Raw genomic sequence first — 26,527 nt, forward strand, 5'->3', positions numbered from 1 at the left:
CTGGAACACTGTGTACGTCATTGGGTGAATTCCTCTCAGACGGCCACTTATTTGTGCTCTCACTCTCCCTCACTGTCGGAACTGTATCCATTGACCACACTGTTGATGTTAAGTTGATAGATGGGATAAGTGAATGAGAGGGAATGAATTTAATCTGACAGGCTGAAGACAGAATTATGAAGGGACAGAGTTATGAAGTGTTCAAGTCATGCTGTGGATTCAGTTTAAGCTCTCATAAAAGTTCCCACTGCAAGGAGCCCAGCTTTGGATTTCTAACACTTTATATCAGGCCGTATGACCGTGGGACTTTGAGTGGTCTTTTTCTGGCCTCTGTCTGTGTGGTTAATGTTCCTTTTCATTATTCCCCTCATACCCAGAGGTCCAACTTGGTTGAGTAATAGGGAGTGGTGCTAATAAATGTCCTTTCAGCCATATATGGTCCTCAGAGTCAGATACCCAACAAATTACTCCACTTATGTCATCACCTGTCTCGTGATAGAGGCTTTGAAGTGTGATTTATTTCAGTCATCTGTGTAGAACGGTATGCTTGTTCAGCTTCCTCTCTGATTTGATTTTACACTTCACAAGATGCTCTCCTGATTCTGCCCTTAAGCTTTGAAGCTACAGTCTCACTTATAGTACGATGCACTGTAAAATGTTTTGTTTTGTAAGTTCATACTATCCAGAGTTTCCCCTATCATTATACTGGGGGGGCCCCACCCCCCCAGTATAATGGTAGGGGAGTTGATCCACAGGTTGGTTTTTAAGACGAAAATGAGACTATGATGAGCTAAAGTGCATCACTGATAATATAAACTCAGATGAAAACTTTATGCCCAACCGTCGGACATTAAGAGTTCATATTTTCCCCCGTTGTGCGTCTAATCTTTAGAAATTAAAGCTATGCATTCCTGTGACAGGCTAAGTTATTATCTGAGGGGCTTAGCGCTAGCTTGGTCTCTACCTGCTGCAGGTGTGCTGTGTGAACCAGTCTCCTCTTCATTGAGGATTTTTACCCCCTGGAATGCGTTAGTGGTAAAGACACAACCGGGGGACGTCTGTTAACTTTGATGTTGATGTAAAAAGCTCCGCGTCTAGAGCTAGATTTAATCCAGTTTGGTGATACATCAGACACATTTAGTAAGTTTTGATCAACTCCTTGGCATCAAAGATTGCTGTGAGCTGTCTGCCTAGAGCGCCTGTCCCTGCAGGTGCATTCAGGGACTGTCGTAAAAGTGCAATGCAGACCTGTACTTTGCGTTCATGGTATTTTTATTGAATCAAGAGAATCAGATATATAGGTCACATGAAGACTGTTTTCTTTTGACTTTTTTGCAGGCTAGATTATTTAACTTAAGATATTACAAAAGCAAAAGTGTTAAAAGAGTAAAATGTTGACGATTTTAATACTTGGTAAAACCCTGATCCCGATATCTGATCAACTACATAGATAGATAGATAGATAGATAGATAGATAGATAGATAGATAGATAGATAGATAGATAGATAGATAGATAGATAGATAGATAGAAACCTTACTGCCGAACCTTCATACATATGTCTCTTGCAATTCCCTAAATTTTTGTATCCCTCTCTTCTCTTCTTCAGTCTCCACATGCATAACCACCTGTAAGAAAGCTGCTCCTCCACCAGTGCCACCCCGCACAACCTCCAAACCCTACATCTCTGTGACTGTACAGAGCAGCACAGAGTCAGCCCAGGACAACTACCTGGACCAACAGGACAGGAGGTCAGAGGTCAACAGCCAGTCGAGCCACGCCCACAGCAACTCCTCTGATAGCCTTGACAGCACCCGTGCCAACAGCTTGGCCCGGGGTATCCCTCGTCCACCACACATCATCCCCACTCCCATTGCAATCCCCAGAGAGCCAATCCTCCCCACCACCTCCAACGCTTCCACTGAGACGTGTGACGCAGTCATCCAGCATGAATCCCTGAGATCATTAACTCATAAAGTGAATCTAGTAGCAGAGGAGCCTCTTGTGGCACCAGTACCCAGGAGGAAGCTGTCCTCCATTGGCATACAGGTAAGTCAATCAATCAGTCAATCTTATTTGTATAGCACCAAATCAAAACAAACGTTATCTCAAGACGCTTTTACAAACATAGCAGGTCTAGACCGTACTCTATGTTAAATTATTAACAAAGACCCAACACCAAGACAGGATAAGATCCAGCCTTAGATAGAGATCTTATCCCATCTTAATCCACCATGAGCAGTGCACGCCGCAGTATTTAGCAAGTAACAGCGGCAAGGAAAGCTTCCTTTCAACACGCAGAAACCTCAAGCAGAACCACACTCATGTTAGACACACACCTGCCTCGACCAAGTTGGGGTTTGAAAGAGGGATAGAGGAGAATAGGAGAGAGAGCGATGATAGTGATGGGATGGATAGTAGTAGTAGTATTAGTAGCTGTTGCCGCTGGAGTAAGTGAAGGGTCTGCAGCATTAAGCGTTGCTGGTGCTGTTGAATCATTCCTGTTCTCACATATTTAAGCAGAGTAACACAGTTTAGATGGATCCACTCAGTGATTTTGAAGTGTAGCCCATTCCTCCTGCAGAGCCTGAATCAAGGAAAAAGATAATTTAACAGTAATCTTCTGTGGTGTGTGCCAATGTCTGAATGTGTCACTGAAAGCTCAAGAATGTGCTCACTAGCTGAAGGCTTCATTAGGGTGAGCAGCACTCTATCATTACAGCTGGCTGTACACTGAAGTACAGAGGGCAGAAAATCCATATTGAATCTCTGTCCTGTATGAAATAACAGACATCTTCTTCAGTTTTCCAGACTCTGAAACATTAATATTTGTTACAATAATACATTTTTTTCCCTGTTATTTTTATTTAGTTAACCACTTACAAGTATATAAACCTTGCACAACTTCCCTAGAACAAAATGTAGTTTCTGAGTGGATGCCTCTAACTTCTGTTGTCATCTCCCTGTTTGTTTCTTTAAAGGTTGACTGTATTCAGGAGGTTCCACGAGAGGAGACCCCACCACTGGCCAAATTTCAGTCCATAGGAGTACAGGTGGAGGACGGGTGGCAGTAAGTCCTCTTCCTGTCCTTGTAACAACGTGAGGAATTTACATTATAGCCACACACACTGCTCTGACTCTTCTCTTCCCTTTACAGAAACATTAAGATGTGACTGCAAAGTAAATGTGTGAACATATCTTTGTGTGTTGTTGAACTTTTGTGAATATAAATAGCTGGCATAAGCAAAGTAATATTTTCCCTTCTTTACATTTCAAACCTTTTTCGAGTAGTTTTCATTCTGTGCTCTTTATCAGTTGAATGCCAGGAAACTCTAGTTCAAATCATTTGCATGCTGTGTTTAGTGTTTTATAAAGAGCAGCTGCTCTGACTCCTGACTGTTATTGTATTAACAAACCAGCAGCACAAAAGGTCCACTGTTTCTTTGTACAAAATGTTTTTCAACTTTTATTAAGGCCGTACACACATAATTGTGCTATTGGATGATCTGGTTCATTTCAGTAATTGTCCTAAGCTAGCTTGGTCTGTGCTTTTCCAGTCTTTTGTTGTTGCCGTCTTCCTGATATGCATTAAGATTGTTCAGTCAAGCAATGAACACATTTCATTATCCACATGTCAGCATTTCCTGAAAACGTAAAAAAAATGTAGATTTGGACAACATTCATGTTTAGCCTGTTCTTCCATTTTCCATATAAATAGAGGAAGCCAGACTCCGTAATAAGAGAGGGTGCAGTAATATCATGTAAGAAGTGAGTTCTCTGATCAATGTTGTGTATTATATCTCCATTGACTAACAGTGTAGATATAGATACAAACACTCAGGGGCAAGTCAACAAAGAATTGATTGTGTGTGCTTATAGCACCAAGAAACAGAAACCCAGTCCGTCTTCAAATGTGTGCATCTTAGTGAGAGGTTTGAGCTTTGGACAGCCCCAGACTGATTTAACCCTCCTGTTATGTTGCGGGTCAAATTGACCCTTTTTAAAGTCTATTTTAGGCAATATATGCCTTCCAAACCGGCTAAATGCAGCAAAAAATCTGGGCAGCATGTGACAGAAGAGGTGTCATGTTAATTTATCAACATCACTTCATTAAAAAAAATAAAAAAATAAAAAAAGTAAAATAAAATAAACAAAAATGTATGTCATGTAAAACTATTTATATTTAGGGCTTTCCAATGTAAATTAAAAAAAATGTAACATGAATTTTAATGAAAATCGAGTGATCTGAGAATTAAAGAACACCAATGGACTAAGTGTTGATTTAAATGGTTAGTAATGGAGTTAAAAATTAGATTAAAATAAAATGTGTATTTGGATTTTTTGGGTTCTGACACTTTTGGATAATTAGATATGCCCCGGGTCAAATTGACCCAAGAACATTATTGCTGTACCAGAGAAACAAACATAACAGGAGGGTTAACACCTGATCATAATAATAACACTAACAGTTATGTCAAACTAATTTTGCCACACTTTTTGTACAGATATATTATTTGAGGTAATGTAGGTCTCTCAGAAGTGGAATTGTTGACATGATCCCTCAGCAGACAATAAAATGTCACTATCAGAAATGGGTCAATATGCCTCCCACCAATGCATAATGCCTAATTTAAATATGTGCATACAGTGCCAGTAGAGAGCAACACTATTTATATGGGTTGCATTTAACCCTTTGCAAGTGCTTTCTGAATTTGTTTGTCTTTTTGTCTCTTTTGCACGAGTTTAGCAGGTTCAAACCTGGACAAACATTTTATGATTCAGGCCCTCAGAGTGGAAAGTTAGCTTTTTGGATGTTTGTTCCAGTAAAGGAGGCTTCATTCTTGAATAATTCATTGTTTACTTTGTCCACTGCTCTGTACATAGCAGTTGATCAAAAACAACTGCTATAAATGAGAGTTCTAGTCGTAAGGCCTGTCTATAACAGTCTCATCCCTGTTTATTTCAGGAACAGTCGCTCCAGTAGCATGGCCTCAAAACAAGAAACAGACTCAGACACACAGGACCTCCCTGCCATCACCCATATCAATATCGCCAAACACCCCGAGAAGAAAGTTATGGTCAATAGTGGCAGCCAATCCATGAGCTCCCCTCCCGGACAAGACTCTTTAGACAATGGTGACACCACCTCCTCACCTCCACCTCCCAGGCAGATCCTCAACCGCTCCACTACACGAAGTAGCTCTTCCTCCTTCTCAGAAAGTCTGGACCCTGCACTTGACCCCTCATCTCTGCCACCTCCAGACCCCTGGCTGGAGAGTGGGAACGGGAGTAATAGCAGTATTCCCCAGGGCGGAGGAGGGGGGACTCTGTGTAGGAGAGATGGGCACTGGTTCCTGAAGCTGCTGCAGGCCGAGACTGGACGCATGGAGGGCTGGTGTCAGCAGATGGAGCAGGAGACCAAAGACAACCCGCTCTCAGAAGAGGGTAAGGCTACTACCACAGATCCAAGTGTTCAACTTCAGGGACGTTGTACTGAAGGTAGAGAAGTTTTTAAAGATTGCCTGGCCAGCTCTGACAACACAGTAAAGATAGAAGTAGAGTCCCAGCTCTGTTGGATTCAAACACGTCGCGGGCCCTCTGAATGAACCCTGCATCTTGAGCCTCTTTCAAAGGTCACTCTGTTCCTGTCTGAGGCACAAACCCCTACGACTGAGCTCTGTTGTAGGGCTTGTGCCTCAGTCTCTACAATCACTCCATCAGACGCACACAGCATGGAGGGGATGAGGCGGTAATACCTGGGTTACCACACACAAGCAGGCCTGTAATCCCCAGAATTACACAAATCTACTCTGCAACTGATTAAACCTCCAGATTAGATTAGTGCTTTAACATCAGCAGTGAACAAACACACACACACACACACACACACACACACACACACACACACACACACACACACACACACACACACACACACACACACACACACATATGTACACAAATGTACACACACACAAACAAACAAACAAACACTGGGCAGGCTTTGGATGCTCAGTTCATACCAGAGGTTGTGTGTGTCTCAGTGAGTCCAGATGTTTGTTTTTTTGTTGTGTGTGTGAGAGAAAGAGTGCGAGAGAGACCTCTTGCAGTAAAGTCAGCGTTAAATCTGATGCAAATCTGAACTCCAGAGCTGTGTTTTAACCCACTATAATAACACTGCCATCATTTTTCTATCCAGTTCCAATTTTTGTTGTGGGAGATGTTCGTCCTAGTTTTGATAGAGCACAGTGACCACTAACAGGCCAGCAGATGCAGTATCTATAGAGGCTTAGATGGCTCTAAAGAGGATAATATTGTCCAATATACTGTAATCCTCCTCATGCCACTCTGTGCAGCTGGTCGGGCATTGCGTTGCAAAATGTGAAGACCCCTGCCATCAGCTTCTGTTTCGTATCAAACCAGTTATATGCTGTGTGTAAGTCAGTGACCATTTGGTGAATTAGAGGCTGTTTCTGTGCCTTTTTGATATGCAGGTCTTTGTTTGTACAGCATGCTTTCTAACTAGAGCAGAAAAACACCTCTACCTAAAATATTTTCCTCACACATTCTTGTGTTTTGATTTTGTTCTCTCTCTTCAGTGCTGGGGAAGGTTCGCAGTGCAGTAGGAAGTGCCCAGCTCCTTATATCCAAGAAGTTCAAGCAGTTCCGGGGACTGTGTGATCAAAACTTGGTGTGTAAAAAGCTTTTTTTGTGACGCTCCAACTCTACAAGACCAGTACCTGACCTGGGTTCCCAAACCCATGTTTTGTATGGTTGAGTTAACCCAGTATTCTCAAACAAATGCTTTAGTTAATGAACAAAAAAATACCTCCAACAAAAGAGTCCTGTCTGGTATTGAAACAGCCTCTTTGCATCTACAAAGACAAAGTCATGATGGCCCACCAGTACAAAATACAAGGAGCTTATAATAAGCTAATAAGCCATTCCTCTCAGGTGACTTGTTTTACTGGAAATGGCTTTCTACAAATTGTGTAACTACCAGAGGTCACATGGTGGGATAAACATTGCTGGTTAATTAAGAACTTCTTTGCCAGATTAACTAAACAAAAGATCTTAATCCTGAGAAGTACAGAAAAACTTTTACTGTGACATGCTGCTGCAGTGTATAAAGGCATTGCCTCTGTCTCCTGCCCAGGGACTACAGATGTAAATTAGCTGCTAGCTAACTCTGGTACAACTAAATGGCTGTACACTGTCCCTGTTTAAATAAATAAATAAATAAATAAATAAATAAATAAAATATACAGGCACAGCTTGGAAATACAATATCTGTGTATTCAAGAAACATTTGAAAAATTGAGAGACACTTCTTTATAGATTATATTCAAAGAGACCTAAAACTAGGACAAAGCTGTAGAATACAAAATAACTAATCCCAACATGAGGGATGATATTGATATTCAGTGTTTAGTTAGTAAGATATTCATTAGTGAAGTGAAGTTACACACACACTTAACATTATTTTTCACTCTTATCCTCTTTATTTGATTTTCTTATTATTTCTATTATTATCAGATTTTTGACTTATTTATTTTCAAACTGAATTGAAATTCCATTATAATTTATATAAACGTTTGTGTCTTTATACCTTCATTTGCATACAATTAAAATAACCTGTAGCATGAATGCTATGAGTTCTCGATTATCTCCGAGTGGTCTTGAACGCAACATCCAAACTGGTGTTTGTTTGTTTCACCGAAATCTGTAAGATGGAGAGTAAATTCATGAAGCCAGGGGAAGACGTCCTGACAAGGGCCTTTAAAATAAATGCAGCTAAAAAGTTGTTTGCCAAATTGCCTAGCGTATGTGTCGTATCCACCCCCGTTCCCCGGAAAAAAGTCCAGGCTCAGGATTTGTTTTTACTTTAAGCCCTGTATTTAATCACAGTGAAAATATTACGCAGCTGTAGATAAAATAGCCTGTAAATAGAAGAGGAAAAAAAGGACCTTCTTGTATGTAAGCGCATGTTCACGATGGATGGTGTTGGTGATGTGAGACTTGATAATGCAGATACACAAGACAATATAAAGGAAAACGTGACGCTCCAATAGGTAGGTATCTGAAAATTATAAAACATCCAGCTGGGGCCTAAAAATCCTCTCCCTGTGTAAATGTAACTCCCTGTGGCATAAAGCATTCCCTTCATCTGCATGCTCCTTGGTAAAAGGACATGTATTGTTAGAAAAAGAGTATGTTTTATGTCTAAGAGGCTTCACAACATCTTGATTATTATTTTGACAAACATAGAATCCTCAGCTATTTTCTGAACATCACTATGTACGATATCATGTTTTCGACCAAATGTCTGATCATCACAGCGCTGAGTTCTGCTGTGTGAATACGAACAAAAGACTGGAGCCTGAACAAACACAAGCATGTGAGCTTTGAGCACTACACACACAGTTGTAGAGGAAAACAAGTCACAAAAGGATTTACTTTTTATCTGTTGACAATCTGTGCCGACTTTGCAAACAATAAACACAGACAGAGCGGTTTGTAAACAAGTAAGGGCTTTAGCCTGTTGATACATTTAAGCTTCTTGCGACACTGGATCCTGAATGATTGCATCTCTTTTTGTTGACATTGTGAAAAACTTGATATATTTTTGCTTATCTGTGGCTCAACAACCAGCATGTTTGTAATTCAGCTTTAACCGCATTATTAGGAAACACTTCACAGTTACTAAAAGGATACATCTTGGCTGTGATCCTCATTTTGGTCTACAGTTCAGCTTGACTGAAGATTTAGCTGTAACATGGCTCCCCCTAGTGGTAAAAAAGAGCAGGTATGCACAGTAAGTATAGTTCAGAGGTGTAGCTTCGTCATACTGTTTCAATATGACTGGGAATTCCAAGGGTCTCTGAGTGAGAGTCTCAAACATAAGCAGCAAATCTCTGGTTTGAGACTGACCCAGGAACTTCTGCATATCATTCCCTATTTGTCTCTGTATGTTTACTGTCATCTCTCCACACTCAACTACCTTATAAAGGCATAGAATGCTTCCTGTGATAGTCAGTAACACAGACTGAGCTGCCATCTCTTAAATCACACCTAGTGCAGCATTTAACAATCGAGGCATTTCAAACCAGCTATTTTTAGGTTGAACCAGGCCTAGAGGTTGTAGATACAAGATGCACCATTCTGCAGTGACACTATTACAATATTATTTTTTATTAGTGTGCCAGCTATAAACATTCATCAAACATGATTTTGGCGCCTATTGCTGTAAATGGTTTAAAAGACTTAAACCAGGGCCACAAAAAACTAGTATGGGGGGTGCTTTTCCTCACATTATATATTATATATATTAGGCTGAAACACTGAACCCACCTCCTCATCCTTCATTGATCGCTCTTTGACTTTCATCCCCTTCTGTTCAGAATGTGAATGCAAACCCGCGGCCCACAGACCAGGACCTTGCTGGTTTCTGGGACCTGCTGCAGCTCTCCATCGAGGACATCAGCCTCAAGTTCGACGAGCTCTACCACCTCAAGTCTAATGACTGGCAGCCCATACAGTCTGCGGCTGCCCAGTCGCCCCCTGAGCGGAAGGTACTTCCCACCCCTGCTGCCCAGTGCCCTGGCTGGGGTAGGAAAGCCGCCGAAACCGGCCTCTCTCCTCCCACCACCACCACCATTTCTCCCACTCTTTTTTACTTCCCCTTTTTTTCAACTTCCCCCTGTCCCTGCGTGGGATGGACTCTAACAGGGCCTCCCTGTCTGACACAAAGGGGCCGGAGAGATCCCTTTAGGCATGCATGGAAAACTTTATCTCAAAGAGGGCTGTTGTTGGTGTGTTTTTAGGTGTAAAGCCCTGCTTTGAGCATGCATGTGTCACTTACTGTGTGTGTGTTGCAGTGGAGCATGGCTAAGATGCATGGGCTCATGTGACTTGATGCAGTCTTGCTGTTGCTGCCTTAGCTTCTATCTGTGTGTCTTTGTCAGTTTGTCTTTCTGTCCTGTGATATGTCCTTGTGTGTTGTACATTTATGGATCCTTCAACTACTGTAACAGAAATGCTCCTGCTTCATGTTGCTTTTCAATGCAACTGCTCTGACCTTGTGTCTAGTAATAAATTATTGTGCTTTTTAGTTTGATCGAACGTGCCCATCACTTCATGTAACCATTTCATGTCTGAAAATGTCATGCAAATGACTGTTTTTCCTAATGTTTGCCTTTTTTTACAAGTTGTCAATCTGTGTTTTTCTGTTAGCACCTAAAACAGCTTAGCTAAAAAAAAAGAAGAGAAATCAGCACTGGCATTGTGTCACTGTCTGTCAAAGTCCTGTCTGCCAAAGCTGCTTAAACAATCAGAAGCTCTTGAAGCCACTTTGTATATTACACTTTCTCACTCTCTCATGTGTCTTCTCCCCCTTTTCGCAATCTGCTCGCTCCCTCCGTCCTCCTCCTCCTCCTGTCTGTCACATTTCACTCCAGGACGAGGAGAAGGCAGACCCTCCAGCAACAAAGAAGCCCGGTAAGGGACGACCATTGCTGAGCCGCGAGAAGAGTGCAGACTCTTCATCCACCTCTTCTTCGGCCTCAGCAGAGAAGCAGAGACAAGAGGCTCGCAAGCGTCTGCTGGCTGCCAAAAAGGCAGCCTCGTTTCGCCAGAACTCCGCCACAGAGAGCGCAGACAGCATCGAAATCTACGTCCCTGAGGCCCAGACCCGCCTCTGAGAGAGACTGTGAGGGTGGGGATAAGATGTAGGGTTGGATCAGAGGACAGAGAAGTGTCGCTGAAATACTTGGAGAAGGAGAGGAAAACTTTTACATTGCAAATGAGCTACTTTGAGTAAAGAGGAATAGAGGTGGGGGAGGAGAGATCAAACTCCTTGAGATATGTGTTAGGGGGGGGTTGATTTGGGCATTTTTGACACGCTCGTACAGTGATAGGCTGGTCCTGATGGAATCAAACATTTATTAGACAGAAAATGAAATTAGAACTTTCTTGGACTTGACAGACCATGAAGCAGGAAGCTCCTCATTCGAGGCTGCCATTGAAAACCTCAGCAGAAGAACTTTGTCATTTCTTGTTCCTACTCTTGACATCATAAAATTGTTAAAGAAGGTATTGTTACTATGATGATTATATCCAGAATAATCTTTATGAAGACTGTTTTAAATGCTCCTCTCTCTTGGCTATAAGATGTATTTAGAAGACAGAGGGCAATCATTAATGCTCTTCTGTCACCCATCATACTCCTCTCTTCCCAGATCATTGGCCATCTTGTAGCTTTGCACAACACCACCCTGTGGCCATCGAACACACTGCACACACACACATGAAACAGACTCAAACCTATGTACGTCTTCCTCGTATTAATTTTTCAACTCTGTTCACCTTTTGTTTTGTATAAAGAAATCAATTTAGATCTGCTTATAAATATTTTTATGACAGTCAGATTTGAAGGGGTATTTATATAGATCCTAGCGATGAACTCTTATGTGCGCGTCCTGCAGACTGTGATCGTGTCAAAGATTTTACACAGGTGAGAAGAAGTTTTTAAATGGTTTTGAATGAGAGCACATTCCAATAGAAAAGATCACCGAGCATGAGAACTATAAGTGGCCACAATATTCCTGAACATTCATGTCTTTGCAGGGGGAGATGCTGTCCACTCCTTTTTAGCCTCTTTTGCTTCTCTGTGTCCCGTTTGTTTTGTTTTACATGTTAGTGTTGTAACTGCAGATCTGTGATTATTTCAATCAGGTTGTTTTTTTCTCCATCAGTCTGTTTAATGCTTCTGTAAGTGCTTTTATTAACCTCACTTATCATTCAACTCACACAGTACATTTCAGCTGAATCTAGGGTTTTTATTGAAGTAATGCATCTGGCAGACGATGCTGGATCAGTTAATGTTGGATACACATATGAACATGTCATTTTTATACTGTCCTCATAAATCAACACAATCAGTCTTAGTTTTTTTTTTTTGTTACCATTCTTGTCCCCCTTTATTGAACATCATCCAAAGTACCTGCACTTTTTTATTCAAGGAAAAAAATATTTAATTAAAAGCATTACATACATTAGTGATTGTGGTTTTCATCATTTCTTTAATGCTTCCTGTCTTTTTCTTTTCATGGAAGACTTCATAAGCCAAAGATGAACTCATTGTTTCAGATTCATCTCATGGATAGGAATATCAGCAGCAGGGAACTCGGCAGTAATAGTACTGTGATCATGGATGGAGGGTAGCCATAGCCCTGTTTGTAACACAGGTTCAATATTTTGATATGCACAGGCCTGGAATTTAAACAGAGCAGCCCATAAATTCAACCATACCCCTCCCCTTTTCTGACTTGGAATGCCAATGTTGAAAAGTTTCATATGTGACCACAAGAGGGCGACATAGATTATTTTCCAAGCTATGCTTCTTTGTATTAACTGTGTACTCAGAATAGAAAGGGATTCTCACTATAAGCCCTGCCCTGTTTTGCATAAAGGAGTCACATTGTGTAGACTACACAAATGTAAAGACTCTTCTCTCATTTAACACCAGTTCCTTATACAAAGAGGTGTGACCTAGAGCCTCAGAAACACTGTTTAACTTCATCCTAAAAGTCAACATCAAATCTTAAACCAGACCCTGACCTGAGTTACAAAAAAATCTAGTCCTTCTCCCTTTCTTCCACTCACATTTGGTTCCTTCTTGTGGTGAGCAAACAAACCCTGACCTCTGCTTCCTAATTAGTTATGTTAAGCAGCGTCACTGCACTGCTTTAGCTGCAGCAGTATCTAACTCTCCCGCTGTGACCCCTCAAAATGCAGCCTGGGTGCTTTGAATTGGAAAAGCCTGATGACCGCCATTCTTTCTCTGTATTGGCATGAGCTTTCTCTTGATGGTGGCCCTTTGTTTAACTGTTGTGTTTGCCTGTTTGGGGATGACTTTGCAAGGAAAATGGCTTAGGGGTGTCAATAGCCTGTTCCTTGGTGGCTGTCAATGCCCCTCTCCATTTGACTGGCGTGGATAGCTATAGCACCTGAAGGCCTTTTGTGTGATTCAAACACAGTCGTTACCTTGATTTGATTGCTGAGTGCCAGGAAAAAAGTTCTGTGACTAAAAGGCTTTTATGAAATGAGCCATGTAGTTTCAAACTAGTTGTCTAAAGTCACCATACCTATAAGTAAACATGTTATTGGCTTAGATATTATATCTTTGCCGTTGATTTAGTTTTTAAGACTTAAAATGTTTTGGGGAATTTGTTTGAAAGTGTGTAAATGTTAGTCTTAATGCAATACATTGCAACAAGACAGAAACAATTCCCCATAGTATCCACTACAAGATTGTTCCAATGTTTAACTCAAATTCATCACATATCTTCCTCAGCATTCATCCCTTCAAACCCTTCATCGCACAAAACTGTAGGTCTATGCCTGCCACTATGTGACATCTGAAATGCAGAGGAAAAGAGAAGCACTAACTGAGAAAGTGTCCCTATGATCTAACCATCACTAACTGAAAGTTGTTGCTTCTGCAGCTTGCTAAAACCTGGTAGTTTAAACCTCATACAGAGATGTCAGTGACAAAGAGAGCTCATCTCATACATCTAAGGACTTTTCTCCAATACACACAGATATCACGGGGACACACCTAGGACTATTTCCTGGGTAGGGTTGTCCATGATCCAAACAGCTGCACTGTGGGGGACCTTGTGCCTGTAAAGCCATTGATTGCAGGGTGATAATGGTGTGATAGGACAGCCCTTTAAAGTCAAACTATCAGCATTTGCTGAGGCATTGGTCTATTTTCTTTAATCCTTAGTTTTAGAACTGGTTTTTCAGCACCTGTATCAGCTGCCCTTCAATGTGCCTCATCCTGACATAATAAGCAATGAAGTTGGTGAAATTAGTTTCCAACCAAAAATGTGAAAAGGGAATAGTTATAATATTAAGCCACAGAAGATTAACTGTACTTTGTATTGTGTGTTTAAGGTCAGTGTTGTTCCATCTGCTGTGAACCAGTGTGGCTCTCATGTATCAACTTTTTCATGAATGGATTTGAAATGACTACACAGTATGAAGTAAAGCACTTATTTTGTTTTGTTTTATATGTTTTCAACTTCAATTTGAATTCTTAGAATGAAAGAAAGTTAAAGTCTAAAAGAGAAGCATACAGATAAACAGTTATATCCCTGGAAATTAGTTTCTTCTGCTGATATAACAGTGATCGACTCCATAACGGTAGTCAGAAGGTCTGCTTGCAAAATAAACTCATTAGCATCCCTGCTTTGTTCCACTGAAGGAGTGAGGGAGAGCTCTTACTAACAGAAATATGAAATAAAGTGTATATTTTATGGAGCAAGCACATATTTAAAATAATAGAATATCTATCACAGTAAGTGTGTGTCTGTGTCAGGGTTTGTGGAGTTTAGAATAAAATGTAACTTTGTTTGAGACAAAGTTTGGAGTGACTGGGTGTGTTGTCATGCAATGAGATTTAACTAGATTTGTGTCACATTTAAATTATATGTGCAATACTGAGACAAAGGGTTCTTTGATATTAAGATTAAGCTAATAATCCTACATTTCTTCTTGCCCATGTGCTTCTTTAGAATCGTCTACTGTAAATAAAAAACAGACTGAAAGTCATCATCTTTTACAATGCTGTAGATCTATTTATACAATTTAAAGGTTGTTCAGATGTATAATGAAGAAAGAAATACTCAATAAAATTCACATAATACTTTCTCAAAAAACTGAACAAGGCTGTACTTGCTTGTCTGGTAGCTGCTTGAACGTTTACTCACATGACAAATGAATTAGTCTATTTTTTGTCAGTTTCCTTTCAGACACAGCATGTTGTTTTTTCTGTTTTTTTTCCTGCATTTTAAGCCTCACAGCACTATTAATAATAGTCAGTGGTGGACAATAACAGAGTAAATTTACTTTACTGTACTTAAGTACATTTTTTGAGTATCTGTACTTTACTTGAGGATTATTTTTTGGGGGTACTTTTTACTCCTCTACATTTCTATCAATGCTCTAGTTACTCACTACTTTTGCTTTGAAGTCACCTCATGAATTTCTGTCTCTTTTCTGAAATCTGATCCCAAAGACAGTAAAATGTGTTTGTGTAGTTCTGTTTGTCTCAGTGGTTGAACGTGGAGCAAACAGAGCAAATTTCACTCAGATCAGGCAGTTCATTTAGAGGGGTTAATGATGGCTTTAATTCTCCACCTGAGCTCCCATGGCCATATCTTCAGCCCGTGTTGGAGGTTTCTGAAATGAAGAATGATATGTATGATTTGAAATGTTCTCCCTGTTTCCCACTCTGCACAAACGTACAAAAATTCACAGTCCAACCTGAGAAAGCGTGTTGAGCTATGTAACATTTGTTTCATTCCAGATGAACATTTCAAACTAAGTTGTCTGTGCTTGGAGTAACTTAGTATCTGTTTTTATTCCATGGTAAAGTTTTTAGAGATTTCAAGTAATGGTTTCTAGATAAACATAATGGAACAGAATGCAATCCTATGTATTCTTAACTGCATTTATGTATTGTGAAAACACGACGCTTTGAGATATTTTAAAAAGTACTTTGAATACTTAAGTATTTTTAATCAAAGTAGTGTAGTACTTTAACTGAAGTTATAACTTTCACTTGTATTGGAGTAATATTTGACATGGCGTATTTTTACTTTGACTTAAGTAATGAAGCTGTGTACTTTGTCCACCACTGCAAATTAATTTAGTCTATTTTATGTTAGTTTCCTTTCAGACACAGCATATTGTTTTTTCTGTTTTTTCCTGCATTTTAAGCCTCACTGCACTATTAATAATGGTTTTAAACGTAAACTCCATCTTACTTTGCCATGGGGAATCCCCCTCACTGTCGAGATTACAGCATCCTGCAGCAACAGCTTTTAGTTTTCTACGTCTGAAGTTTTGACAGACGGTCAAATGTACTGTATGTCTAATCGACATACCAAATACCACACTTCAAGAGTGACTCGAAATAACTTTGTTATTTGTAGTTTTACTGTACAGATGTGGTAGACGCTTTCGACGTTTATGATTTATGTAACCAGTACATTTCGCTCAACGTTACATAAGGCCCACCACACTGTGCTGCTGTCTGCCGCACACTGGAGTAAAAATGGCTACAACGGTGCAAAAAGATTGCTACGTTGTTAAATTGCTATATTTAAACTATCTTTGGTCCATGTAACCGAGCAGGGTTTCAGCCATACACTCTATGGTTTCAACCGTGTCGAGAAAATAACATTGTTTGAATGACTGCGATGTTCTTTGAATGAAATTGTCTTCCCGTCAGTCACACAGACACAGAGCCTGTCTGCTGTCTCGCGAAGTGCCGTGATTGGCTCTCGGCTGCAGAGGAGGCGCCATAAGTGATTGTGATTGGCCGACAGCTGTTAATGAGGCGGGACCTTTTCAGCTGCGACTGTCAAGATTGGCAAAGAGCTGGCGCTGCTGCTGCGTGCAGGTAAAAAGGGAACAAGCGACACAAAACAGAAAACATTTATACTGGCAAGAAAGCGAGGTGGGAAATGGAAACAGACTACCAGGTGAAACGCTATTTTGCTTCAGAACCACAAGAGCGACGCGTTTAAGCCAGGAGAAAGCGCAACACCTTCTGCTTCTTGGAAGAAAGTGGCGTTGTGTCAACCATCGTTCGGGCTCACGGGCACGCTTTGTACAGCAAGCAACTTGGACAGCTGCGTGTTTTCCAGCGAGCCATCAACAAAGAATGAAAGCATTCAAACGAGGTAAGGTATTCTTTTTATTGTTGCTGTGCACAGTAATAACTCTCTGGGTACCCGTGTACCTCCACGCTGTGTCTTTCCCTGTTGTTTTTGCCTGGAATGCGGGCTTTTTGTTGCGAGCAAATGCAGCGTGTGTTTGTGTTTGAATTTGGAGGGACAGCTAGCCAGCTAGTTATCTGTGGAGGCAGGCATGGTGTCCATCTGGCGGAGTGACATGCGGGGAGGCTGTGCTTTTCTGCTCGCCTCCTTTGTGCGCTTCCAGATGGCTAATTTACCGAGTAGCTCTTCTGTTTGTCGCGTTTTAACGTCACATTAGTATTTATATGGTTTTTTTTTTTCATCGTTCATCATCGTCCTTAAGTATGACGTAATCTTTTAGACAATGTAGGCTGATCTTAAGTTGGTGTTTGATGTCTTTTGCATTCAGACTCTTTCCTCTGAGTGTTTTGAAATTTCAGTCCATGATCGAGCCTCCAAACTTCAAACCTTGACCCCATTGTTCCCATTTTTGAAGAACATTCAAATAATAGAACAACTTATCCAGTGCACAGATTTTTCAACTTGCATGCAACAGAGGACAACGTGTAAACAAAAAGTTGACTCCATGCGAGATGCTGCATGCATACTGTACTTAAAGCTAACATCTGTGTGAAATGTGTCTAGGCTTGTTTTAAATCACTTCCACATTGAATGGGTGTAGATATTTTATGGCAAACCTTTAAATGTATATCCAATGATTCTGTGCCACAAGCTGTGGGAATACAACTTTGTTGTGGGCAAAACCATTCTCTCTCTCTCACTGACCCAAGATGTCTGTCAGGCTATGAGTGTCTCTTTTGAATTAGTTTTTTTAAAACCAATTTGTTGACTAAACAGGACATAGTGTAACTCAAATACTATGGAAATACCATATATTTTGAGTAGCTTAACACAGAGCTGGGTTTTATCACTGAAATCCATGTAGTGAAAGCTGTTGAGTTATTTTTGTGAATTGTTGTGAAGTGTTTTCTCAATGAAATGTGGCAGTTCCTGTGGTAGCATAATGAAAGATCTGACTCTCAAAATAATTGATTACTAGTTGGTACAGTATTTTTAATCTGGAAAAAAAAGACAAACATCAGTTATCATGCCAAAGGTCCACTATATTCTGGTTAATCAATAAACTTTAGTCCAGTTGATCCTATAGATACAGGTGAGAGGGGTTTTCTGCTTATTTGCAGAAATTGAACCTTGAATTTGCATGTTTTAGTTTCCCCTCCTCTTTTTTAACTCTGTTTAGGACTTCCCTCGTTGTCTAGGAATGCAGGATTCAAAAGATTTGTCAACAGCTGCAGCAGTCTTGAGCCCAAGTGGCATGAGGTGAAAACAGCGTCCTTTGCATGGTCAATGGGCTCCTGGGCCACTGGCTACTGTGATGCTGATATGCACACAATCTTCTTTGTGAAGACAGGCGCTGCCCCGGGGGTCAGGTTTCACCCAGCCCCAAAGAAAGACATTTACTGCATTCTGCAGCCCACCCCTGGGATCAGGCATGCTCCATTTTGAGGGGAGATTCTCTCTAGTGGCCAACCAGAGACTGACAGAAAAAAAAACCACAACAAAGTTTGAACCCAGGGCTAATGTTTGAACTGAAACTTTCTGTTTTGTGGTTGGTTTGAAAAAGGCAGGTTGAAAGGAGCGGCAAAGTGTGATGCATTGCAAACCTTTTTTGTTCTTTGTCCCCTGAATCTGTGAGAAAGTAGTTGAGGTATTATTTTGTGCAAGAAAGTGAATCAAACCCCTTTTTGCAGGAACAGCAATAGGTTACTCCTTTCCTCACACTCCATGCAGAAACAAAAAAGATCACAAACACAACACCAAGCGCCTCCTCTATAAAGCAAATGACTCACTGGTTTGATGCAATGACACATTTTTGTAACATTAACTGTGAGCGCCACTGACGTTTCTCCTTCCCCTCCCTCAGCTCTGGAAGACGAGCATCGCCCGGAGCAGGAGCACTCCTCGGCCGTGTCGGACAGCGATGACGGCTCCCCCCTCGACCTGTCAGGGAGAGGGCTCTTTGGGAAGCGCCGTCGCCGCGGCAACCTACCTAAGGAGGCAGTGCAAACTCTGCGGAGCTGGCTGTACGAGCACCGCTTCAACGCTTACCCATCAGAGCAGGAGAAACTGAGTCTGTCAGGCCAAACCAACCTTTCTGTGCTGCAGGTGAACAGAGAAGTTTTATCTTATCTTCTGAAAATTATAGAGCAATGTCTTTGCTGGGTTTTTTTTTCTGCCAGGAGTTGGAAATTCACCATGCATGTACATTTGTCACCGTTATGTAAATACTTAATAATCAATTAGATCAAATCTCCTATAGCCCTAGAGCTTCCATCCATCTGGTATTGGAACAAGCTGATAATTCATACCCATACCACTATAGCCAAACAAAGCAAAAATGAGGAATGATTTATTTGTGTATTTATTTTTTAAAATGTCCGAAACAGCTGCAGCTGGGTAGGTGTCAGGCTAAATGATGAACTGAATGCTACTACCAAAACAGCCCCTTTTGAGAGTCTCAATGAGTGATACATATGACTGTTAAAATACATCATGGGGAGATTATTTAGTTAAAAAAAAACACAACTTATGCATGCAATTCTCCACTAGGGGCACCAAAACCAACACAACGTTCCTCACTGGACCTTTAACTCACAATCAGTGTTTTGTTTTGTTTTTAATAATAAGGATGCTCACTTTTTTGGAGATAAATATGATTGAAGTTATTTTTTCAAAAAAGAAACGATAACACAGCTGTAAAGCTTTTGCGGAGGAGCCCTTACCTGCTCTCTGTGGACAAAACCATACCTCTTAATTCTTTGCTGATTTAGTCTTTGTTACGTGTGTATTTTGTGATTTTTAGAACAAAAGATAACCTGTTTTGTCCAAGCAGCAACCTCAGCTCCAAAAATATGAGTCCAATGCTGAAGTGCTAAAAACCGCAGTACATGGAGGATCCGCTTGAGGCTGGCTCCTGAAGTACCGGAAGTCACATACACACCAATTCAAAAAAGCCAATCTTTACAGCAGAAATAAACATGTTTACAGCCTGGTACACAAGATGAGTGTAGTCTGGATAGCTAATTTCTCACTCGGCACACACTGTACGTGAATTTTTTTCTAACGCTGCAATTTCAAACATATTGAGATTAAGAGTCTTCCAATAAGAGGCACAGCTGACTTGATTGACAGGCAGGAACACTGTAGCTGTTGGCTAGGAGGCTCAAAGCCCGCCTCTCTACCTCACAATCGCTTGACAGCAGCAATATGGCTTCCGCCGCCGACTGGTCTCAAAACAGCGCTTCAGAAACAGATGGGTGACGTCACGAAGACTACGTCCATATTTTATACAGTCTGGTTTTATTGTACAATTCTATTTCAGAACTCATCTGAAATCTATACCCTGGAAAAAAAAGAAAATGGTAACTTCAGTCGTGCACAGTTATTTTCTTTGACTGGCTACTACCCTTCTCAAAAGGCTCCAGACACTTAAGATTACTATAAGAAAAAGTTGATGGACTGTTTCATAACCAGCTAAAATCTCCTCACAGGAGCTTTAACTTCTACACAACTTGTATATGTTTATCTTAAGACAGCAAATGGAAGACAGATTGGAGCTTGCACATTGAGCATAAGTTGCATTTCTTATTGTGTCAAATATATTATGCTTATTGTAAGATTTTTCACAAATATTTATGTCTAATAAAAAAAGAGCGTTCCCTCAATTAAATGTACTATAAGGAGCAAAATGTAACTACTTATATTTAAAACGTTTAAAGCGGGACAGTTAAATCATTTCACTATCATAACTCTTGAAGCACAAAAGATTGACTTTTGCACACATATACACCGTATTCCAAATTATCATGCAAGTTACATTTTTGTGAATATTTTAAAAACAGTTGTTTTCAAATTTGTAAGGAAGTCATATAATGAATATATTTATTCAACTGTGTGGTTAAAATTATGCTTTGTTGTATTTTTAAAAATACAGCCGAAAAGCATAATTTTAACCACACAGTTGAAGAAATATATTCACTATTTGACTTCCTAACCAATTTGAAAACGACTGTTAACATAGTTTTTAAAGCATTCACAAAAATGCAACTTGCAAAATAATTTGGAACACAGTGTAAAGCAATAGTGACGACTGATTGATACTTGTTCAGCTTGAAGAGGTTACAGCTACAACTCATGAAGTGATACTAAGTGATATTTTGAGGAGCAGGAGAGGTAAACAGGAATCAGATTGCACCACAGTATTGAATGAACCACAGTGAGAAACAGACTTTCCCAGCTTTCCCTTCTGACTTCATTGCATCAGCAGTAGGAATTTCCTCTTTCCCTCTCAACACACAAACATCCAGCGTCAGTAAAGGCATCACAGATCAGCATGAGGTGGCAGCAGAGCCTCTTGTTCTCCACTTTGTTCACTGGAATGCTTCTGGCTGCTTTCTCTGTGGCTCAGCATATTTGAGCTCAGAGCTTCATTATTGCCAGCTGTCTGAGGGCTCTCATCTCTGTCTGTCTCACCCTCTTTTTCTTTTTCTTCTTCTTCTTCCTCCCCCATGTGGGAGGCTGAAACCACTAGAGGGGGTGAGAGAGGCCTCGTGTTCAGATGTAGATGAAGGGAGTGTGTGGGCGGTTGTTAAAATCACAGAGTGCAGATCATTTTTCAAGCTAAAGTGTGGTGCAAGGGTTGAGTTATGATTCTGTTTTTTTGAGAGTCTGAAGCTGCTGGAGTAAAATGATGAATCTGAAAAATGTAAAGAATAATTTTCCTGTTTCTATTTATGAGAAAACATCCATGTTAGCGATTCTGAATCAGTTCTTATAACGGCTACATTTTCCTGCTCTTTTCCCAGATCTGTAACTGGTTCATCAACGCACGTCGACGCCTCCTCCCAGACCTGCTTCGCAAAGATGGCAAAGATCCCACCAAGTTCACAATCTCCCGTAAAGTTGGTGGCAAAAACGAAAGCCCCTCATCTAACGCAGGAGGAGCCAGCTCTCCTGAGAGAAATTCTTCCCCAAGCTCATTTCAACAACGCCCGTCAGTCATTCGCTCGGCTCCCACCCTGGACCTCAGCCTTCTTGGGAACACGGCGACCGCTATCCTGACAGGAGCAGGCTATCCTGGAAAAGAAGGTTCTGTTGCGGCGCTATTGAGGCTGGACACCCAGAGTCTGCTGAGGGAAGCAGAAGAACACAGGGCTTCTCATATCAGCATGACAACGGCAGCTAGCCCCACCAGCGGCCTCTTCAACACGCCTCCCCCGACGCCGCCTGAGCTGTTTCCCACACAGGACTTCAGCGATTTGAGGCTCCTGGTGGATGCAGCTCTGCAGAGGGCAGCCGAACAGGAGAACCAGAACCGACCTGTAAAGACTGAACCAGTGGAAAATTACAGCAGTGACATGGGACCCACTCCGCCTCCAGAAGACACCCAGCAAGTCATGGACCCTTCCAGGGTGCAGAGTCTGATGGAGAAGGCGATGGCTGCTCCAGCATCACCTGTGACTTCAATAAAGGATCTGGTGCCCCTGTCGCTAGCAGCATCTGTACCAGTCCCAGCTCCAGTTTTAGTCTCAACACCGAGGCAATCTCCTCTCCCAATGAACAAAATCATCTGGAGCCCCTTGGAGAAGGACACTGCCCGATCCTCAAGTCCTAACCAGCCTATTCTAATTCCAGTGCCAGTGTCTGCCTCAGTTTTAATACAGCCCAACTCTCAGAAACCAGCTGCTGCTCCAGTTATCCCCCAAACAACACCATCAACCCCAACCTCAAGCCCAGTTGTACTGGCCTCCACATGTCCTTCAGATGAATCAGTGCCAGCTACGAGTCCACTCTCAGTGCCATCACCCTCCTTCACTGCTCCAAACCAGGCCTCACCCCAAAATGTAGCGCTTGTTCAAACGGTCCCCACTGGAGTCCCACTTTACCTGCCGTTCCACAAATCCTCCTTGATCCCCGTCACTGTCCCTTATACACCATCCGTTTCAACCCCGGCATCATCACCAGTCCTGGGCCCTGCCTCGGTTCTCGCCACCACACAAGCTCCAGCTCCTTTCCCAGCTCTCACATCCACCTCAACACCAACAGCTGCTCCTCCTTTGGGCCTGGCTTCCCACAACACTCCACCTCCTCTGACCTCTTCCACCAGCATCACCGGCACCAGCAGTAGCAGTTTGAGTAGTAGCGCACAGAGGAGTTCAGCAATAGTGCCCAGTGTTTGGAGCATGGTCCACTCTGAGACCAGACAACCCAGCTCTCTTCAGGTGACCCCCATCAACACCGTGTGGGGCCCGCAGCACAGCCTTCACACAGTCACTGAAACGGTGAACTAGGAGCTGGACAGCACCTCCATATATTTTTTTTATGAATACATGTACATGAGTGGAAACGGGAGACCTGAAATTCTTTTTGGTTGGACAACAATGTAAATAGGAGAATGTATCTTCATCTTTTGTCTTTTACATCTGTGCCTGCAGAAGACAGGGAATGAAATTGAGACACATGAACTCTGAAAAAGTGACAAAACGAGCGTTAGACTTTTTGTTTTATCATTTAAAAAACGTTGTTCGATTATGGAGGCACCTGCTAGTAATGACACTTTGATGAACATTCCTCAGTTTAGAGTCGATGTATTGTACAAAGTTTTTTATGAAGTGTTCACATTTCTCTCCACGTGGCATTTAGGATGCGAGGAGAAAAAATCCAGTAATTGTAAAAAAAAAAAAAAAAGAAAATCCAGTCGGTGTAATTTCCAGCACCAGCAGTTAGCAGCTTCAGTAGCAGTGCCGGACTTTGTTGAATGTACAAAAGACATTAATGTCATTGGCTAGGCTGCCTTTCATTCATTCATTCCTCTCCAGGAGAGACATCCATTTTTTCCTCTTCTTTCCCCTCATTCAGTGTTGGTAAACAGAGGGAGATCTGATTGTATTGAAGCCTGACTGAATGTCTCTCCTTGACGCTTATGCCCCACACACACTCTCGAATCATCCTGTCTTGTTGTAGCCGAGTGGGTTCATTGGCCCCCATGAGTTGTCATCTAAGCCACTCAACAAATGCTCCTATACCAAGTGTTTGATGTTCTTACTTACAAGGCCAGTCCTACTTTCTGTTTTTATGTTTTGTTTTTTTTAATGAAAACATTAACAATTAGGTCTTTTACTTTATGCGACCCTCATCAGTTGTGTCCATTTGTCAGAAACTTGTTTAGGAGAAGGATTGTGGAGATGGGTGGAAGCAGAGCAGGTCACATTGGATATGTTACAGAAATCAATTTCAGTGGAGAGCTCTGAAACGTTACACTCCCTAAGAGTCAAGGCGCCTTTTCCCTTTAGTGCTGCAAAACACTTTAAATGTTGGATCCTCATATATATGGGAAACACACGAGTTGTCCTCATTTCCCCATTGAAAGGATTTTGCCAGTGAATTTCAAACCTGAATGTCTTACTTGCCGAGTGATACATTTATCCATTCAGTGTCTAGGTGAAGCAAATTTACCACATGAACTGATGTAGCTGAAGTTTGCTGGTTTTTGTTGGTTCATTTTTTTTCCCAAGGAAGGTCAGAGAGCATTAAACTAAGTTCTTCCTCATTTGTGCTTTCCACCTGTGTTTGTAAATGGTTACTTTAGAACTCAGAATCATTCTCAAAGCTGTAGTTTCCATGAAACTGTCTTAGCATACTGTCTTGGCCAAATGCCATCTGGATGTCTATTAAAAGTAGCATCATGTGGAAAATTTCCCATGAGAATAATCCCACAGCAGGATAGTGAGGGGAGTCTTCAATACTATCACGTTTACCTGTGTTCATGAGCTGTGCCAGTCTGATTGGTCAAATCATGGCTGAGCTCTGACCTCATCATTCACAGAATAACAAAAACATTAACTCTTTTTTTTGTCTTTCCATTTTTTTCTGTTGTCATCGTTGCTCCTCACTGCCAGTGTTGATCACAGATGTCTGTGGACTTTAGTCTTTTTCCATTTTTTTCAGGTACACTAAACTAGACTGATGTGCATTTATACCTCAAATTCCACGGTCATGTCAGGCTTGGGTCACATGTATAATACTGAGTATTAAAGTAATATTTTTATTGTTGAACTGTATCATGCCACTGTGACAATACCTTCAACGGTTATTTACTGGAAATGGCTGGCTTAAGATTAGGCTTTTTTTTATAGCAAGGTTTCTAAGTGATTTTAGACGCAGTGTTTCGCTCCAATCAGATCAGACAATGTGATGATGTATGTAAATATTTTCAGTCGTATTTTTTGTTTGTTTGTATTGGCATGAACTTTATCTCAAACTGTGTAGTTTCTTTACAGCCAAATGCATTCAAAATGTTTTTTCTAGTTCATGTTGTGAATCATGACCGTTAGCAGTATGACTGGCTGCTGTGCCTTAAACCTACGACTGAGGGATAATGTCTCTTTTTTTATATAAAAACTTCTCAATAGTCTGTGCAATATATGCCTTAAAATTTAAATGTGTGTTTTGTATAAACATTTCAAAGAAATAAAAGTTCAGTTTTTCATAAATGCTTCTCATCTTTAGTCTTTGTTGCCAGTTTAAACTTAAATTTTTCCTGATCGAAAAGTGTCAGACTTAAAATGCACATTAATGGGAAGAGCATCATAGTGGATGTCAAAGGTCTTGTGAACATGTTATCTCAATAACTTAGACAATAGGTTAAAAATAACCTTTTTCATGGACACCAGTTTGGCATGCACAGCAGTGTCCTTGAATATTCCAAAATGGCTGACTGTCACCATCATCGCTAACTGGAGCACCTAACAATATAAACATCCTTACTGGTATTCAACTTGAGCTTTTCTTGTTAACATGACATATTTTCATTCATTTATGTTTCCAGAGCTCTTACCATGATCCATGATCATTTCCAGAGATAAGCTGAAAATAGTCCAGATACAAATAATACCAAACCATCTCAATATATTTGACTTCAAATCTACTAGATCATCCAAGTTGTTTTTCTATTCTCTTCAGCCTTTATCTATGTTTTTTCTTAAGTCCTATGTATTTGAAGTTCAACCCCAATTTCAAAGCAATTAGAAGAAAAAAGATCTGATTATTTTCAGATAATTTAAACCCTATATTTGATAGAAAATGTCAAACTTAGCATTTTATTGTTTGGTGAAAAATATATCCTCATTTAACTTGAGGCCAGCAAACCATTTAAAAAAGCGGGCACAGGGGCACATTTACCTTTTGTGTTGCTTCACCTCTTCTTTTAACAAAACTTTTGGAAGTGAAATTTAGTCCCATTCTAGTCTGAGGTGGGATTTTGCATCTCTATAGTTTGTGTCTCCTTTGGTGTATATTTTATTTCATGATACGCTAAATGTTTTCAATGGGTGAGAAGTTGGGAATGAATGAAAGCTAGTTTAGCACCTGGACTCTTCTACTACAGAGCCATGCTGTTGTTATATGTACAGAATGTGGTTTGGCATTGTCTTGCTGAAATATGCAAGATCACCCTGAAAAAGGCATTTTCTGGATAACAGCACATGCTGGTTTTAAATTTGTAGATATTATTCAGCATTAATAGTACCTTACCTGGTGTGTAGGGTACCCATACCATGGGTACTTGGCATGGGTAGCTTACACAGTGTTTCTGGATCATGTTTATATATGGATTCCTCTTTCCATGATACAGTTTAAACCTGCATTGTGGATGCCGTTACAAACTTTGTTCACATCCAG

At 40.9% G+C, this 26,527-nt stretch overlaps 2 protein-coding genes across 3 annotated transcripts in view; both read left to right on the plus strand.

Annotated features, from left to right (window-relative positions):
* Positions 1 to 14,716, plus strand: part of dlgap4b (discs, large (Drosophila) homolog-associated protein 4b) — a 100,332-nt gene extending 85,616 nt beyond the window's left edge. Inside the window, exons 7-12 of one of the 2 annotated variants that reach the window (XM_034694398.1) lie at positions 1,609 to 2,048; positions 2,981 to 3,069; positions 4,966 to 5,444; positions 6,599 to 6,690; positions 9,401 to 9,608; positions 10,457 to 14,716. In XM_034694398.1, coding sequence (XP_034550289.1) covers positions 1,609 to 2,048; positions 2,981 to 3,069; positions 4,966 to 5,444; positions 6,599 to 6,690; positions 9,401 to 9,608; positions 10,457 to 10,500 — 1,352 coding nt within the window. In that variant the 3' untranslated portion in view covers positions 10,501 to 14,716. The remainder of the gene's footprint in view (positions 1 to 1,608; positions 2,049 to 2,980; positions 3,070 to 4,965; positions 5,445 to 6,598; positions 6,691 to 9,400; positions 9,609 to 10,456) is intronic. The other variant, XM_034694391.1, reaches the window with a different exon arrangement.
* Positions 14,717 to 16,394: 1,678 nt separating this feature from the next.
* On the plus strand, positions 16,395 to 25,341 carry LOC117812105 (mucin-2). Its single transcript, XM_034682712.1, has 3 exons — positions 16,395 to 16,753; positions 18,714 to 18,955; positions 21,655 to 25,341. The coding sequence occupies exons 1-3, from the start codon at positions 16,735 to 16,737 to the stop codon at positions 23,137 to 23,139; spliced, it is 1,746 nt and encodes a 581-aa protein (XP_034538603.1). The 5' UTR covers positions 16,395 to 16,734; the 3' UTR covers positions 23,140 to 25,341.
* The last annotated feature ends 1,186 nt before the right edge of the window (positions 25,342 to 26,527 follow it).

This window comes from Notolabrus celidotus, chromosome 1, assembly GCF_009762535.1.
Source record: "Notolabrus celidotus isolate fNotCel1 chromosome 1, fNotCel1.pri, whole genome shotgun sequence".
Lineage (NCBI taxonomy): Eukaryota > Metazoa > Chordata > Actinopteri > Labriformes > Labridae > Notolabrus > Notolabrus celidotus.